At 34.5% G+C, this 19,341-nt stretch overlaps 1 protein-coding gene across 29 annotated transcripts in view; it reads left to right on the forward strand.

The window, feature by feature from the left end:
• Ppfia2 (PPFI scaffold protein A2) overlaps nucleotides 1-19,341 on the forward strand; it is a 459,906-nt gene that overhangs the window by 259,760 nt on the left and 180,805 nt on the right. For all 29 annotated transcript variants that reach the window (XM_085843123.1, XM_085843126.1, XM_085843125.1 and 26 more), the window contains one exon: nucleotides 16,689-16,790. In XM_085843123.1, coding sequence (XP_085699249.1) covers nucleotides 16,689-16,790 — 102 coding nt within the window. The remainder of the gene's footprint in view (nucleotides 1-16,688; nucleotides 16,791-19,341) is intronic.

Raw genomic sequence — 19,341 nt, forward strand, 5'->3', positions numbered from 1 at the left:
GTTGTTTTGTTTTTGTTTCGTTTTGTTTTTTTTTTAGGGGTTTTTTTGTTTTGTTTTGTTTTGATTTGAGACAGGGTTTCTCTGTGCAGTCCTGGCTGTCCTGGAACTCTCTCTGTAGACCAGGCTAGCCTCAACCAAAGATATCTGCCTGCCTCTGCCTCCTCTTAATCTATCAAGTTATCTGTGTCTTTTGATGGAAAATTGAGGCTATTGGTGTTTAAAAATATGTGTTGACCGCACTGTTTTTTATGTTTATGTTAGTAATCTTACCTTATGTTTCAGTCTTTCATCAACTTTAGAATATTTCAAAACCTTACTTCCTTACCACCACAAAATAACCTGTATCATTGACAATTATCTTCATCATCCAACTGTTTTTATATAGCAACCATTAATCTACTCTCTCATTTTGTTATTATTTTGACTGTGTGCATGCATTCTGTGTGGGCTTATGTACATGAATGAAGGCATCCACAGAGGCAGGAGGAATTTGATCCCTCTGAAGCTGAAGTTACAAGAAGTTGTGTGTGGTCTCTCATGGGTACTAGGGCCTGAACTCAGGTCCTCTGGGAGAGAAGCATGCTGCTCTTACTTACTAAGCCCTGTCTTCAGCCTCGTAATGTAATTTATTGTTATACATATTCGCCTGCTTTCAGCATTTCATGTAATTGAAATCATACAATATGTACTCACTTATGACTGGCATCTTCCACTTAGTATCTATTTCAAGACTTATTCCTATAACAGTATAAATATTTTATTTCTTATTCTTATCAAATTATATTCTATTGAATGTATATATCAGCTTTTTAATCTACATATAATCAACTAATATATTATCTGGATACTTTCAATTTATTTACTATTATTTAAAATGCTGATAGAATTTTTTACATCAAACTGCTCACAAATATGCACATGTATTCTCATTTATCTTACATAATAAATTTCTGGGTTGTGCTCTTGCCTGATATTTAATTTTTTGAAGCACTTTAAACTTAAAAGCAATGATGAATTTCAGTTACTGGAATTAACAAGTATTTTGTAATTCTGCCAGCAATCGTGAATGCAAGTTCATTATTTTCATTGCATTCAGTCCATTTGTGAAGTTTTTCTATTCATTTGTAGATTAGACTTAAATGTTCATAAAATATAATCTTGGTTACTGTAAGGACCTGACTGTTCCTTAAACCACAGACACAACTTTCAAAGCTGGACTCACTCAATTCATGTTTATTATCACAGCAATTTTTGACAAAGAGAGTTTCTTGCAAAACATTTAATAAATAATGGGTAGCTTGATTCTAGTAAATTTATACTTTAGTAAGTGTATATTTTCATATCTTTCTCTTGGTGGCATTCTTTCCATTGATAACAAAACCCTTTCAAGTTTCCAGACAAAAGATTTTCCAGTAGTGGGAGTCAGCTTTTCCTCTCCACACTACCTAACAATGAACTTTTACTTCAGTTTAAGCCAATTTTCTTTACTGAAAGCATGCTTAGTATTCAAGTGTGCCTTTTCTCTCTCTTTTACACACCCGAATTTCTTATGAATGCAGGATAAGCATTGTGTTTAATATGCGTCTCACCAAAAATATAAACTGAAGAGAAAAATTTCTAAAAAAAAAAAAATTCCCCAATGGCATGGATCACATATAAAGCTAATTTGATGTGGGATTTCAACATTTATAAATATTTCATCATGCTCATTTTTGGTTTTGTCTGTGTGACAAATATGAACATCTGAAAAATTACACTAAATAAACCTAAGTAAAATGTAATGTGATTGCTATTTAATACATAAAACCATCGTTTTTACAAAATTAACTAGACAATGAAACAAATTATAATGAACTATTAAATAAAAAATACAAAGTGTTCTGAATGTTGGATCTTCCTTGAGATATTTGCTTACTCTATTATCTAGAATGTTAGAATCTCAAGATGTTCGTCAACTATGGCAGCAGGAGAGGGATCAGGACCTTCAAACTAAGAAAGGAACAAAATCATAGAGCCATTAATGTGGTTCAGTCTGAACAATGGAGCAAATTCACTATCATCAGAAATATATTTGGTACACTAGTAATGCAAGGCTAAACATGTTACAATCTCCAGAGGAAAAAAATCTGGAACACAGTGGACCTGGTGTCCAAAGGTATATTAGAAATTAAAATTAGCCTTTGATCTTTGATTCATTGAGCCTAGTTAAAATAGATAGATGGGTAGATAGACAGACAGACAGACAGACAGACAGATAGGTAGATGATAGATAGATAGACAGATAGACAATTTTTCAGTGCATTCTTTCTGAAGAAGGTGTCTTTAGTGTAATTTTTGAATTCTCAGATTCCATAATTTTAAAATTGTCTTCTAGTTCAGAAAAATGTGTTGTTTCACAATTTAGTAAAAATTAAATTGCATTTTTAAAGTTGTTAAAGTTGTTTTTATATTATGCATAGCATTAGTAGAGAAAATTGCTTTTCTTTGTAGAGCTTGTCCTTTAACCTACAAACACACCATGGGACTTTCATACTCACTCTCTCTCTGACTCTCTCTCTCTCTTTCTCACACAAACACACACACACATGCACACACACACACACACACACACACACATATATATATATATATATATATATATACACCCATAAAATAATAGTAATCTCCTCACTTATAAACTAATAATAATAGTAGTAACAATAACAAAACAGTAATAAAGTAAACACAATAACATGTATTTAAAAACACTACAAATTTGCTGGGATTATAGAGAGTTGCAAATGTTTTGGAAATCAGTTTGAGTATACTTAAAATGTACACTTGCCATAATATTCAGCAATCCCAGTTTGCAGTAATTATCCAAAAGGATTTAAAACAAAATTTTAAGAAAATATATTTATTTTCATGATCTCTTTAGCATTATAAGCTTGTTATGTATAAAATCACTGTTATTCAAGGCAATGAGTTCCAAGGCAATGGACAAGTATGGTGTGATACAATATAAGGCCTACACATCATATTTATCCAGTGCTTGCACTTTAAATTGTTAGGCACCAGATTACTATTATCAGGACAAAAATGTAAAAGCTCCCCTAACATTCATTACATCCACTCTTCATTTGATGGACACTAGGACTGAATCTGTTGTTTAACTAGATCTAATAGTGATCATCCATACTTATAATCCCAAAAGTTAGAACTCAGAGGCTGGAAGATTATAACTTCAGAGCCGGTCAACGTGACATAGTAAGCTGAAGAGCAGCCTGAAAGTATATTGAGTCTCTTGAATAAAAATTAAAATATACTACAAAAGCTATATTGGACGTTTACTCATATATAAGCTTATAAGCAGACATGTTGGTTTCTTCACTATGTAGCTGGAAGAAAAATTTCTAGGTCATATCATAGTTGTATGTTTTCCTATTTGGAAAAGTGCCAGTCTGTTTTAAAGCAGCTTTACTAATTCATATTTCCATTGTCAATATTTGAACTTTATATTTGAATATCTCTACACACTTGCTAACTCTTCTCATTATCCATGATTTTAGGCCTTATTCACACTTGTTCGTGTTTTTAGAGCCATCCTTATGGCTATGAAGTGGTATTTCACTGAAATTTCCATTTATGCTCTCCCAATGTTTATGTGTCTATCTTCAGACATTTGTCTAGTTAGATCATGTATTTTTAAGTCTGGTTATTTGTCTTTTTTATTATAAGATTGCAAAGAACTTTTATTCTGGAAACATACTCCAATTTTTCTTGTTCACATGTTTACTTTTTTCAGATGTTTGCATGTTCACATTCTTGCCCTTATTCTATGGGTGGTCTTCTAATTTCTTTATTTAACTTCAAGTGCAAGTTGTTAATAGTACACCACCTTGAGATGTCATGACAAAAATATTATATACTATATCATAAATCATTTATGTAATGCAGGAAAGATTTAGTCCTCATGAGTTAGTCTTCTATGAGCCCAGAAGCCTGTATCAGGTACCTCCATTATTAATTAGGTCCTGGTAAGATTCTCTCTTGGTTGGCAGATGGTAGCCTTTATATCATAGCAAAAGAAGGAAGGTGATGTCTTTTTTTTTTTTTTAATAAGAAAACTAACTAGGTCATGAGAGAACCATCCCTCACAAACTCATCTAAATATATGAAGTTTCCAATAGCTTTGTCTCCAAACGTTCAGTAGGTAAGAGTTGGATTTTCAACATAATGAATTGTGGGATTCTGCTCACTCCGTTGCTGGTGGTGACTCTCTTTTCTATTTTCTCTTAAGTCATATATATTTTTGGCGTCATATTTCAGAAAACATTTCTTAATAAAGAGGTATCATTATCATTTATCCTAGGCATGATATAGTTTTATTACGTTCGAGGGGTATATTTTTCTGAGCTAACTAGTCCTCCTTTCTCTTTAGCTGTTTCTGTACATGCATCTAGCATGCGGGGCATAGTTTGATGCTGCCTATTTATTTTGAACACTTTGCATAAGCTCTATCATCACTACAATTGTCACACGACACTGACATTTCTCTTTAATTGTCACACTTGTTCACAGTTATACATATTATACTGTCAGAAGTAATTTATGGAATTGTGTTATGCTAAGTTTCCAGTAATAATTGGAAGAAACAATTTTAAAAAGTCAAAATGATTGCTTCGAAGTGAAAAATTGAATCGCCAACCAGAAATTTTATTGAAACTTGTCTGGAAAAAAAAAAAACAAATCCTTTAAAAACTTTATAGAGCATTATACTATTTTAGGAATATTTTTTGGTGTACATGCAATCTGAACACATTGCGTTGAGTGTTTTGTGATCGGGGGTACAGTTCTGTGATAATTCCAGAAAACACTAATACATCTGTGTTTACTTCTGGTCACAGACAGCTATACTCTTTGGGCCAGAATTCTTTTTCAGAGATAGAGTGTTTAGTAGAAATCAGTCATCTTTCTTTTCTATGCCTGTTTTTATTCTGTTATTCAATGCTATTACATACTCCTTCTTTTCTTTAGAGAATTATATACATTATGACAACACAAAATACAGGGCACTAAGCATTAAGCACTGAGCTCTTCTAATCCACCAGTAAATGCTCAAAGGCAGTATAATGTTTGTCTAGTCTTTACAATTTCAACAGGACCCACTGCAACCTTTTTAGCTCAGTTCTAGTCCAAACATTGTTAGTTATGTAATTATAATTCTCTTGATTGCAAGAGAGACATGATTTGATTATATATAGCATTGTTGGCATCTTCAAATATTCATCTTGGATGCTATTTTGTGTGTCTTCCACAGCAGGTATTATCTGACCAGATGCTAAAGCCTTTCAAATTAATACAGAGCATCTTGTTTAGCATGCCTCCTGCTTCACACTGTCAGACCTGTGGAAACCTGGATTTTCCTGCCAAAAGACTTGCTCATTGGCAAGGGTTCAGCCTTGACATGTGTTAGCAATAGTGCTTACTGGGACTCAAAAATTTCTACTAATGTATCTAAAAGGTTATATTTTAATACATTTATAAATAATACAAGTATATACTAATAGAAGATATCTTTTGCAGATCGCAGTAGGAAAAATGTTTCTTTTCCTTTCCATATAGATGAATTAAAATAAAAAAACAGCACTCTGGTTTTATTATAAAGCTAGAAACCTTAATTCCGCAGTGAAAAACTGTCTATGAGAGTCCTTTCTCTTCTTTCATATGCTTCCTATATCCAGAAGATGCCAACATAGATTTAAGGGAATTTGAAGGAGAGGTGAACTAGATCAAATGATTAGTAAATTAGGACTGGGGAACTACATCATGATTCTAAGCCTCTGTGTTTATATCTTTCCATATGTATCATGACAAGATCAGGGGGCCAGGAAGCTCTCAAACTTAGAGCCAGAGACTAGGAACTATCTTATTTCAGAAAGCCTTATTTTACTTATTTTTGTGAGGAAACCTTATATCTTTACCAAAATAGTAGGTAGACAGGATCGCTTAAGCTGCTGACCCCTAAGGTTGAATTAGGAAAAAGCTAGAAGAAACCGAGAAGAAGGGCGACCCTGTAGGAGGACCAGCAGTCTCAATTAACCTGGACCTCCTCGGAGATCTCTCAAACACTGGACCATCAAACAGACAGCATACATGAGCTGATATGAAGCCCTCATCACACACACAGTAGAGGACTGCTGTATCTGTGTTTATTCAGAGATGATGCACCTAACCCTCAAGAGACTGGAGGCCCCAGGGAGTTTAGAGGTTTGGTTGGGTGGCGGTAGGGAGGTGGGAACATTCTCATGGAAACAGGGGTTGGGGATGAGGAATGGGATGTAGAACAGTCAGAGGTAGGTTGGGGTTGGAATAAAATCTGGAGTGTAAAATAAATAAATAAATAAATAGATTAATTTTTTTTAAAAGTGACATTTATAGGAACAAACACTTTGATTTAGTGAAGATAGTGCAAATATGCCTTGTTATCATTTTATTTAACTAGATACCAATTAAGGACTTTTGTGATCTCTTGGAAGGGCATGTAGACAGAAACAAAGTGGGAAGAGAGTGAAAGATGTGTGTTAGAGTTTTGTTGTTTTGTTTTTAAACAGTTTTGTGCTGGGTGTAGTGATGTAGATCTTTAATCCCAGCACTGCACTATTGAGGCAGAAACAGGAAGATCTCTGTAAATTCAAGGACATCCTGGTATTTGTAGTAAGTTCCAGGTCAGCCAGAGCCCCATAAGGAGATTCTATCTAAAACCAATAATTGAAAGACAAATAAAAGCAGTTTTGTGATGTTGAAAAGATTCCTTTACAGTTTTATATCTCTGTCAGCATTACTCTTGTCAAGCAGACTTCCATACTTTAGTTTATATATATATATATATATATATATATATATGTGTGTGTGTGTGTGTGTGTGTGTGTGTGTGTGTGTGTGTGTGTGTTTTCAGGACAAATTTGCTACGTAAAATGAAGCAAAAGGGTACACTGAGACATTCCTTCTTGCATAAATATGCCAAGTACTTTTACATTGACATGATAATGTCTCATTTATATTACTAGTCAGATAATGGGGTAGATCAAGTTCCTCTCCTCTTGAAGATAGTTATGCTTTCTCTGCTTTGTAATGAGGATCATCGTCAGGACACCTTAAAGCAAAGAACAATGAGTAAACACAGGATTTGTGCCAATCAGATTCAAGATGATTCTCCGAGAGTATTTCAGCAACACCAATGGGAGAAATGCCTAATGTTTATAGACACTATAAAGCATAGAAATCATTAATGTGTTTTCCTAATGTGGAGAACTGAGCTCTGTAAGAAATTTAAAAATCTGCATGACGGTAGTCATGGATGGATAAAAAGTAGTTTATTCTGAGCCAGTGGTTCGCAACCTTCCTAATGATGCAACACTAATACAGTTCCACGTGTTCAGACTCACATCCATAGAATTATTTTGTTGCGACTTCATAGCTAGAATTTTGGTACTGTTGTGAGCAAAACATATCTAATTTAAAAAGTTTTATACAGTAAATTTGGATCATGTTTCCCCTCAACCAGCTTCTCCTAGATCTCCCCTATTTACCCACTGATCCAAATTTGTATTCTTTCCTGTCTCTGTGCCCCCTCCTCTCTCTCTCTCTCTCTCTCTCTCTCTCTCTCTCTCTCTCTCTCTCTCTCTCTCTCTCTCTCTCTTTCTCTCTCTCTTTCAAAATATAAAACACTAAAACAGAAGTCAAAACAAACAAAAACCAATAAGACAAAAACAATACCAAAGCAAAATAAAAAATTGCATTTTGTGTTGGCAAGATATTGGGTATAAGGCCTGCCCTGTATTGTGGTTGATGTTCCCAGTGTCACTCATTGAAGAAAACTGATTTTCCATTTCCTGATGGGTATCAACTGCAAACTCCCAGGTCCAGATGTTTTTCATTCTCAGAACTTCTAATTTTTTTCTGCTTCCTCTTCTGAAACATTCCTTGCTCTTTAATTGTAAACAATCTGGGGGTGATTGCAAGAAGTACAGTTCATTTGGGGCTGATATTTCAGTCTTTTGGTCATAGTATTTTGACATGTATAAGTCTCTGAGTACGTCCCACTGACCAGGATTGGAACAGCGTAGGTCTAGGAATAGAAACATCATTTTTTTTTTTTTTTTAGTTTTCTTTTTTTTTATTCCATAATTTGCCAACTTTTACAGCACAGGAACATCATCATCATCATCATCAACACCATCACCATCATCATCATCATCAAAGTATTCACTTGATTCAGTAGGCTTGTATATGCTATGTAAAAATAGCAAATGATTTAAATAAAATAATTTAAAAGAACCATAAGGTGGTCCTAAGCAAGATAATACGCACATAGTGAAAGCTTCTTTTAGTCTAGAAAATGGCAGTCTGCATTTTGGCTGGGCATGTGAGCCACATTTGAGTGGGATGACCCCAGAGTTCCTGGGGACTGTTCTTTTTTTTTATTTTTTTTTAATTTATTATTTTCTTTATATACATTTCAAATGCTATCTCGAAAGTTCCCTATACCCTCCCCCCACCCCGCTCCCCTACCCACCCACTGCCAAACTAACCAGTAGCCCCAGAGCTTGTGTCTCTAGCTGCATATGTAGCAGAAAACGGTCTAGTTGGCCATCATTGGTAAGAAAGGCCCCTTGGTCTTGCAAAGTCTATATGCCCCAGTACAGGGGAACACCAAAACATCAATATTTTTAAATGCTAATTTGTCAACATGATCAACTAGAAAGGTAGAACTGCAAGAGCCCTATGACATCCTCAACACTAAGCTTTAGACTAGGGTTAAATAAAAATTTTCTTATCCTGAGTAAGCCACAAATTCAATCAGAAGGCATTAGATAACCCATCCCATAATTGCCATGCCATTACTATGCTAGTCAGTACATCTTGGCTGGAAGGTCTATATTGCAGCACACATGGTACTGAACCAAGAATACCATTGATGCCCTTTCTCTCCAACCTACCTACAAATGAGCTTCTGTCACCAAGAACGATAGCAATTATACCAGAAATACTCACTCAAGCCCTTTCAGAGTTCTATTGCCCACACATGCAAGATAATTCCAAACAAGCCTGTGATGGTTAAAACCAAAGAGGGCCCTCGGAAAATATAATAAAATCCCAGCAAGGGAGATTACAAAATTACAAAAATTTAAAAAAATGAAAATGAAACATTTTTTTCTCTAGGTCCTGTTTTCAAGCAATCTGCCCTCTATGATAGAGGATTCACCAAATTACAAAAACTATCCCCTGTGGGACCTGCCTATGTGTCTGCATATAAGGGCTAGTGATCAACAAATTATAGTTTATAGAGTGAAGTGCAAGTAGGATACAAGACACATTTCAGTGGGAGGACAGTAAATGACTCATGGGAGAAACACAGCTCAATGATTGCACAGCCTGGAGCTGCCTGACAGCACCACTGTTTGATTTCAACAAACATCCATATTTTACAAGAATCCAGTTGCCTAGTTTGGAAAGTTTTGAAAACAGAAGTTTAACAAGTTCTCATGTAAATATCTGTCATTTTAAAAAGGCGTGTGCAGCTTGCTGTGTTAGACACGTGCTTCTCTTCCAGCCCCCAGATCACTGTGGTGGGTAGAATGATCCATCAGACAGTTTTATGGAGAAGGCAAAATTGTCTGTAGTTAGGATATGCAAAAATAATCAAAAGGCAAAAAACATTTGCATAGAGTTGGAGTATCTTTCATTTTAATCTGGGCTTCCTTATTTAGAGTTTGGTTAAAATCCTGAGTTCTGTTGTGTCTGTCCAATTGCATTATTTATGCAAGTGATTTTTCCTTTAAGCTATCTTGCCCAGGGCTGACCATGAGACATAGCTGTTTTACACAGTAATTGTGCATGACAGCTTTCCCTGGGTTTATCTGAGTCTATGAGCCAATTCTAGAAACAGAGGTCATAAGTACTACAATTTATTATGTAACATTAATTCAAATATCCATATCCATATATATATATATATACATTCTGTATACTGGTATAATACTGGGGCCTTAATATATAAGGCAAACTCACAGTTGCCATAAAACATTTCTAAACTAAACATTTGAAGACATTTTAACTTATAACTGTTTTAAGGATATAGTCATTCTGGTGCATTGTGCTCATCTCATTAACACAATGTTTCTATTTTCAATTTATTCTAAAAATATACATATCTTCAGGTTTGTAGAACAGTATACTTACCATTGCACATGTAAATTTATGTGCACTTATATAAAAATAAACACAGATTTTAAAAGAGCACCTTCCACTTAGTACTCAAAACAAAATAATCACCCGAAGAGCCAAGTTTTCAAGAATACCGAAACCTAGTAGAAGGGAATTGCACACTCTGAAGGCAGTCATTATTGGATATTTTAAAAGTATTTATGTATAGCTACTTGTATTCCTAGAAGATGTACTCTCACAGCAAAAGACATATTTTTATGGCTCCTACAATGTCTCTGTCCTCTATTGTAAATGATCCCTGAACCTGAGGTACTGCAGTTTTATTATTGATGGATCCATTGGTATTGGCTATACAACCACATACACACACACACACACACACACACACACACACACACACACACAAAACCACATTTATGCATACACATATGTAACAACTAATGAAGAAAAGAGATCACGATTTGAAAAAAATGGCAAAGATAGACATGCAGGGGACTTTTTGAGAAAACAGTGAATGTGGAAATGATCTTATTATGTTATAATCTCAAAAATTTAATAGTGCTTATTAAAGTTAAAAAGTGTTGATGCTTCTAATTTACTTTCAAATATTGATATCTGTATGCATCTGTGCTATAAACACTTTTCCTGGGAGCTAGTTTTTGAGTGGCACCAATGATTGATGAATAAAGTACAAAAATGCTTATTTGTATTTGGGGAGAGCATGGACAACAATTAGTTAACATGATTCTCAACTCACCCTTTATATTTCGTCATCCTTCTCAGTCTAATGGACACCCATGAATCTTAAACTGGTACTTACATATTCAGATATATCACTGACGAAGTAAGACCAATGTGAGGCTTGTTAATTAAGTGACTCACACATTAGAAAGGGTGAATTCTCTTCTTGGTGTACAGCTCCTGAATTGTTGTCTTAAATCAAGGACTCTTCTGCTAAGTAAAGTATTTTAAACATTTAGTAAGCAAGTGTGTGTGTGTGTGTGTGTGTGTGTGTGTGTGTGTGTGTGTGTGAGTGTGTGTGAGGTTTCTGCTTTCACAACTAAACCTCAAGTAAATGGACCATATGAAATGAGTCAGGAAAATAGAATAGTCCGTGACTCATATACATTTATATTGAGCATCAAAATGAGATTCAATGTCAACAGATGTGAGGGTAGAATTGCCACATCTGTTGGAGGGTTCCTGACAACTGCCAGTGGTGGGCAGGATGGAAAGGGGCCCGAGATGAAGAGAAGAAAGGATGGCACTGTTCTTAGTATACATTCTTCCTTCTTCTACCCAGGTTACTGTCATTGAGTGTCAAAGACACAAGAAGTGAAATGAATGTCTATTTTCCAAAGTATGAAGGGACCCATACAAAAACTGGTTCAATGTAATAAACTGATTATGGAGCACTGAGAAGCGGTGCATCCCTCTAATCTCAAAACTTAAAAGGCTGAGGAATGAAAAGATGTGCTTGAGGCCAGCCTGACCTATATTGCAAAACTTTGTCTCAATATTCACCAAAGCAAAATAAAACAAGCAAAACAAATAATGAGAGAAAACCTAAATGGATATAACTCTTCGGACCAAGGGTTATCATTTGAGATATGAACCGCGAAGATCAAGAATGATTCAGGCTCACCTTAGTACTGATGGAAATGCACATGATTCCACAGTTAGGACCCAGGGTAGGTGAACATTTCTCTGGCATGTGCCAAGTTTGGGGACATTGACACTTTGGCAGATACTACCACATACTAAAATGAATCTGGCTAGCATTACAAACTCCAATCTATTTTATATAAGTTTTTCCATTTATACTCTCTGAAAATTAAGACTACCAAGATCAATAAATAATATAGGGGATGCAAAGATATCTTGAAGTCACTTCTAGTTTAAAATAAAGTTACCATAACATCATATCTTTGTAGAGGAGTAGAGGCTGGGATAAAGAAATGGCAAAGTAGGAAAATTAACTTTATATTTTATATGATTGCCGAGAATTATGTCTTTAAAATGGGAATACACAAAAATGACAAGACTTGTGTTGGTATATAAGAAATGTCATGCGGGCTGGTGAGATGGCTCAGTGGGTAAGAGCACCCGACTGCTCTTCCGAAGGTCCGAAGTTCAAATCCCAGCAACCACATGGTGGCTCACAACCAACCATAATGAGATCTGACTCCCTCTTCTGGAGTGTCTGAAGATAGCTACAGTGTACTTACATGTAATAAAAATAAATAAATCTTTAAAAAAAAGAAAAAGAAATGTCATGCAATTTTCAATTTTTTAAGACATGAATGATAAAGCAGTTACTTTATTTGTGTTTCAAAAGGAACTCATTCTATATCGTGAGTCGACTTTGTGTGAAAATGGATATAAATGTGTCTAGAAAAGCTTACTTCTGACCAAAATATTATGAGTGTAAATATTTGATAAAATGTATATAAATTTATTAACTGTAGCTACTTTTTCTTTAATGTTGCTTCAGAAGCACCTAAAACTGTGAATTTCACTATGTGTTCAAAAATCATGTGAGCAATAGGCACCAATAACTACTGGACAAAAAGAAAGACGCCCTTTAGTATGAGAGTATTTTATGGCATTGTGTTATGCAGATTGCTACCACCATTTAAAATTCCAAGAAAAACATAAACTGGACAAAAATAATTCTGGTTATTGGAAAAGTAAGAACCTGCCAAATTTGGTCGGGAACAAAATGAGTAGTCTGGAGAACTGGGTGTTTCTGCTGGTAATGAACCTGCTTTTGTATCTCATTGCCTTAGAGAAAGTTGAGCTTTTCCTGTAGACTCCTTTGATTAGACTTCCCAAAACATGGGCAAAGTTTTAGTTAGCAATTATCTTTCATTGACTTCACTTTCTTATAATACCCTGTCAACTGTTAGATTTTGAACTCTTCTTTTTATAGGTGGGCATCTGACCTAGGCATTGTACTCCTTGTATGAGGTGTCAACATGCAGAGTTTCTATATCCATTTATTAATTTTCTATAGTGATGGCTAGGAATGATTGCCAGTTCTTGGCTCACAATCAGCTACATGCTCACTGTTGTGTATACATTTCCAATGGCAAACTATATAGCATATATTATTTCTCATCTCCATCTGTTTATGGATTTTTCTCCCTGGAATGTTTTTAGAAGTGTGTTTATAGAATATAATTTTGGGTACTCTAGAAAAGAGAAATAAAATATTGTTTATATCTGTGTTTCTGGAGTAGGAACAATGCAATGTTACAAATTAACGAATGGGAAACGTACATGAAAGAGTCATCCAGACCATGCAGGTCACAGCGTTGAAGAACAGGAAATAGTTATGTTATTGTTTCTTCACAAGTACACACACTCAAGTCCATAGGTTCTCTTCTATGTTAATGTGCTTCATGTTTAACAGGAACATGAATAGGAGCTTTAGTACTAGAGTTGGCTGATCCCAAACTTTCAGACATACTGCACACCTTCTTGTAGAAGCTATGAGGACCAGAGGAGATTCCTTGAAAACTTTCTTGAATTCTTAAAGTTTCCAGGCAACCTCCAATCACTTACACACATGGAATAAGATACAGCAGATGATAATATTACCTTGGTATAGTGTAAATATCAGATAACAACAAGAACATAATAGCAGAAGAGATTTTTTTTATCATTTCTTAATGTTAAGGGAATTTTAATGCTCTTAGAAAAGGAAAGATATATAGCTAATAAATATTACCTCATTATTTAAATTAAATTTATTATATTAGCTAATCATTAATTTATTCTGACAACAATGATTTATTATTTGCTTATTGTTTTTAATAGTCTCGTAATTATGCTTAGCCCTAAGGCAATGAAAACAACCTATTAAATGGTCATACTAAGTTAGTATAAAATAAAGTGAGGTATTATAGAACAATACCAAAGTAGGGTGATACTTAAATATTAATGATTTATGAAAAAATATTGTTGGAAATAAACAGAGGTGAGAAAGTGGATAGTTAGAAATAGATGTAGGAAATTGAAATAGTCTAGTAGGTACAAACTATACATCTGACATATGGCTTCCGTGAGCAGTATTACATTCACCTTCCACATATATCCAGTGGTTTTAAATGTTATTACAGGCATAGCACTATGGACACTGGTACTGCGCTCTTAAGAATAGTGGAAATCACTCAAATATGAATTTTGGGTACTGAATTATACAAAGTGAAATAATCATTTCAAGTTACTTTTACTACTACAGTATGCAGTATATACTATGAAATACAGATGTGTTGAAAAAATATTTGGTCCTTAGATGTACAGATGGATAGATGGATGATGGATAGATGTATTTATGGATGAATAGTGGATGGATGGATGGATGGATGGATGGATGGATGGAGGAATCATTCATGAATGAAGAGATGGTACTTTTGGTGAGAGTGAGGGAAATGTTTTTCTCTTGTTAATTTCATCTTTATATACAATCAATGCATCAGAAATCAGAGTTGCAGGACTGTAGAGGGTAATTCTAAGGTTTTGTATATTTGAGCAGGTTATTGATTTGTGTCAAGCTTTGCCACCTAAATAGTGAAAGTAGAAAGTTATAAAATAGTTCATCCAGTGTTTAACTGTTAATGCAGAAATGCAGAACAAGCAATACAAAATGCCTACCATTTAAAATGATAGTTCTAATGTGCGTTCCTGACTAACACATAATCCTGAAAGGTTCTCAAGTTTTGTATAGTTTAAAATTTTAAATCTTAAAGTCTTAATAATTGCAATTTTTGGTAGTAGAGACCTCTCAAAGTTTTGTGAGTTTGAGAAATATGTAAATCTCACAGAGACTAAGAGATGAAGAAAGTAGAAGGAAAAAAATTCAGAAGAAAATTAATGTACAGAGTGAAATCATCTTCTAGGAGATAAATGGCCAATATATATGGCCAGCTGTGGCAATGGATTCAGTATGTACCTCTCAAAAATAATACAACTTCTGAAGGTCTCAGTGAGATTTTTATTCTACATTTGTGGCATGTTTCTACTTTACTTTCTGTGGCTGTGATAAACACCATGACCAAAAACAAGTTAAGAGAAAGAGGGGTTTATCTTAAGTTATAATTCTTAGGTCACCATCTTTTATTGAGGTAAGGCAAGGAAAAGCCTCAAGGCAGGAACCATGAAGCAGGGCTGCTTGTTAACGCACTTTCTGGCTCACTCTAGACTTCAGATAAGGGTTAGAACATGCCCAGGAAATGGTACCACCCCAAAGGGGCTGGGCAGTCTTATATGAATTAAGATAATCAAAACAATCCCTCATAGGTATATTCATAGACAATCAATCCTGCTAAAGGCAATTACTTATTAACTGAGATTCTTCTTGGTGATGCTAGGCTATGCCAAGTTTAAAGTATTAACTAGGATATGAATTTAATAAATAATTAATAAAATGTATTTTACATTATGTTTTAATAAATTAATAAAATATAATAATAAGTGGGCAAGAAAGTGCCTAGCATCACAAAGACTTGAAGTACTAGGCTCAGGTGATATCCAGGAGGCACCCACCTGCTCAGAGGAGATGGGAAGTGGGATGGGGGAAGGATTGTGGGGGGGGGGGGCTCACTGGGAAGGAGGTAATGAGAGGGATGGAAAGTAATTAAGTAAAACATTAAATTAAACAAACAAACAAACAAACAAAAAATCTACACCTAATTCAATGAATAAAGAATATTAAGCTTGTTAAAAATAAAGAATAATAAATTAATTAATATACTTTTTATTATATTTTAAATTGATAAATACAATTATAAAATATAATAATCAAATATAAATGTATTCTGTAATTAATATATAAATTAATAATGCTTTATACACTATTAATAAAATATAAGTTGCTTGATGTTCTTTTATTTTTAAGAATTCTGTCATTTTAACACTGCTTGATATGATGAGATATTCATTTTTATAAAACAATGCTCATTTCATAACAATAGGAACAATGGAACAGCTTATGCAGAAAAATGTTGGAAGAAAAGTATGAAAGTGTTTGTTGTTTAATTAAACTCTGTGCTATCAGCTTGTTTAACAGCTCTAAATAACAGATCATGGGTATGTATTGTGATTGTGATCTACGTTATCATGTCTGAAACTTATAAATGAATCAAACTCCAAGATCAGATAACTTGAACAAAATATCAAAGTATTCTAGCAATAATTTACACTAAATTAAATGAAATGTGATACCTCTGAAATATATATGTGATAAACACAAATAAGCACCATATTATGCATATCACAAATGCCATGGATTAGTGTTTGTTGGAACCAAAAATCAAGATGCTTAAATAATAGTAGTATGCCTTGACCAGCCAGCCAACTATATGAGGTTTCTAAACTTCTTTCAAAGTTTATGTCTCATATTATGTTGTTCCTACTTGAAGATTTTAATTTTTATATTTAAAGTCCATCTTCAAACATTTTTCTCCCACTTCTAGGAGTTTGCTGCACTGACTAAAGAGTTGAATGCTTGCCGTGAACAACTTCTAGAAAAGGAAGAAGAGATCTCAGAGCTGAAAGCCGAAAGAAACAACACAAGAGTATGTATTAAAGCCATCTTTTGATAGCTAGACATAGTCTGCCATAAGTCAAGTATCAGGACCCAATTCTGAAAGCTTTCAAAGGCTTTGGGGTGGTAAACTAAAGTCCTAAAACTGTGTAGGTTCCAATTCACTGTCAGTTACGTTTAAAAGATGGAAACATAGTATAATACCCAAAATAAAAAGAAAGGAAACCAAAATTATAGTCTCTGCTAAATCACTATGTTGCCTTGCAAAATGTTTCCATTCCTCTGGTCTTCACTTCCTTGTCCTTTAAAGGAGCTTAAGTGATGGGCTGCTGTGACCTGCATTTGGTCCACAGCTCATTTGGGCAAAGAATTTACTTAAAAATTCAAGAAAAAGAGAGTTCAAATTGGAAAACTATTGGAATAACCCCTACCAGTTAAAAGAGATTTAATACATTTATTTCATTAGATATTCTGGAATGGATAGCTTTTACATGCATCTTGCTGTATGATAAAATATGTACTTTATACAGTTTGCTCATAGAAATTCTTCTCTATTGTCAGTCAGGTGATGTGCCCTATAATTAGATCAAAGATGGTATATTTTTATGGACCGGAATAATATTACTAATTTTTTTACTATTAAGAAGGTGAACTTATATTTGGCATCACAGTGTTCCAGGGTTAATCCTCTGCAGATAAAGTGATTTTAACCAAATTATTTTGTGCTTGTGTTTTTAAGAGTGTTATACAAATGCAGCTCCAGCGACAGTGCTGTGTCTCCCATAAGAAATGGGCTTGCTTACATGAGGGCTATACCATCAAACTCATTTCTGCCTTCATTCATCAGGATCTAGTTGTATGGTGAAAACAATTCTCACATGTGTTTTGTGCGTGTGAATTCGTTTTCATCAAGGGTTTGATGAGCCAGTCACATAGATTGCCTGTAATGGGGCATCACAAAGACAATTTATATGATGGGATGGAATTTTTGGTTTCTCTCCCTGTGTATAGTTCTTTTTAAAAACTAGTACTCCATTTCCATGCAAATTTACCTCTTTCTACCATATCATTTATTCTGTCCTGTCCTGTTATTTTGAACTGGAAAATGTTATTTTATGTTCCCTGATGTAGCAGAGTATGGACAAATTTGAAAGAAGAAGAAAAGTGAAAAATAAGGAACTAAAATCCTTTGGTTTTATTTCCAAAGAGTCCTCACATTAAACAATGCATCAGACCATTTTGCTAGTCATATCTGTGTCTCTTCTAGCCATGTCTTTTTATTTTGTAGTCATGTATTGCTTTATACATTCATGTGAAGATGACACTGTGTTTATCACTGCTTTACAGACAAAGCAAATCAAATGTATCATAGGTCACATGGAGTAAAAGAGCAGAGGTTTAGGAAGGTAATCCAATGTACGTAGAGCCTGTGCCATTGGCACAGACCCATAGGCCACTGGGAGAGCGACCCACATTGTACCCACTCAGGATCTCAAAGATTTATCATGGCTTAGATGAAACCTTGCTCAAGAGTCAACCCCTGCTGTGTGGCATATGGCTTTTTCTAAATTGTCACTGATGGAGATTTGTTTCAGTAGCCAGATCCTTTTTATCATATTAAATGCACTGAGTCTACCAGCACATTCAGGTATTTATCTACAAAGGATCAGAAGAGTATGGTAAGCTAGTCTGAAACGCCTGGCAAGACCAGAGAGAGGAATATAAGTTTCCTTTAAGACAACAGTAAAGTTTTTAATTAGAAACAAGATTAATAGCCACTAATATTTAACAATGAGAACAAACAAAATTTTTCTGTTCTCTTTAAAGAAGTATTATCATGACTTTTTGTTGTTGATTAGATCAAAGCAAACAGATTTCTGGATTCTAGGGAATATAAAATTTTGAGAATGTCATGAATGTTTAGGTTACATACTACTTTTGATCTCCTTGATGACATCCAAAACAAACCCAAACAAAAAAACTGCAGGACTACGATTCAAACCTATCTTCCCATTCCTCCAGAATGCCATATTGAATACACAATGATATAGCTATAGGGAATCGCCTTTCAGATAGATTTATCCAGTAGTCTTTTTGCTGTATGTTGTGTTACCATCTCGGTGCTGAACCCCTGTGCATTGCTGCTGTGAAGACAGCAAATAAGCACCACACAAACTTCCTTCTCACATCTAATGAGTATCTGATTGTGTACAGTTGTGAGATTAACTGGAAAAGAGTGTTATAATTTCTAGGAATATGATAAACATTCAGACCTTTCCACAATAATGAGCTAGCATCTACTTAAACATTGAAGTAACAAAAAGACAATGCACTCTGTAAACTGTTAGATGTGATGAATCTTGTAAATTCAGACTGTCATCCAAAACAAATCAGAAAGTAATCTACATCATCCTAGTTAAGTGAATTTTTTCAGCTACCATAATTTCTATGGTAGATCAATGGAGTTTAATATACAAACACAACAATGTAAACCTCCTATTTAACATTAATTATGGGCTATGGGTACATCTAAAGTTTTACATGGCTACCTCACTAGAGTGTCACAGCAAGTTCAGTATCTC

The sequence above is a fragment of the Mus caroli genome, unplaced genomic scaffold, assembly GCF_978045245.1.
Source record: "Mus caroli unplaced genomic scaffold, Mus_caroli_1 scaffold_9, whole genome shotgun sequence".
In the NCBI taxonomy this organism is placed as follows: domain Eukaryota; kingdom Metazoa; phylum Chordata; class Mammalia; order Rodentia; family Muridae; genus Mus; species Mus caroli.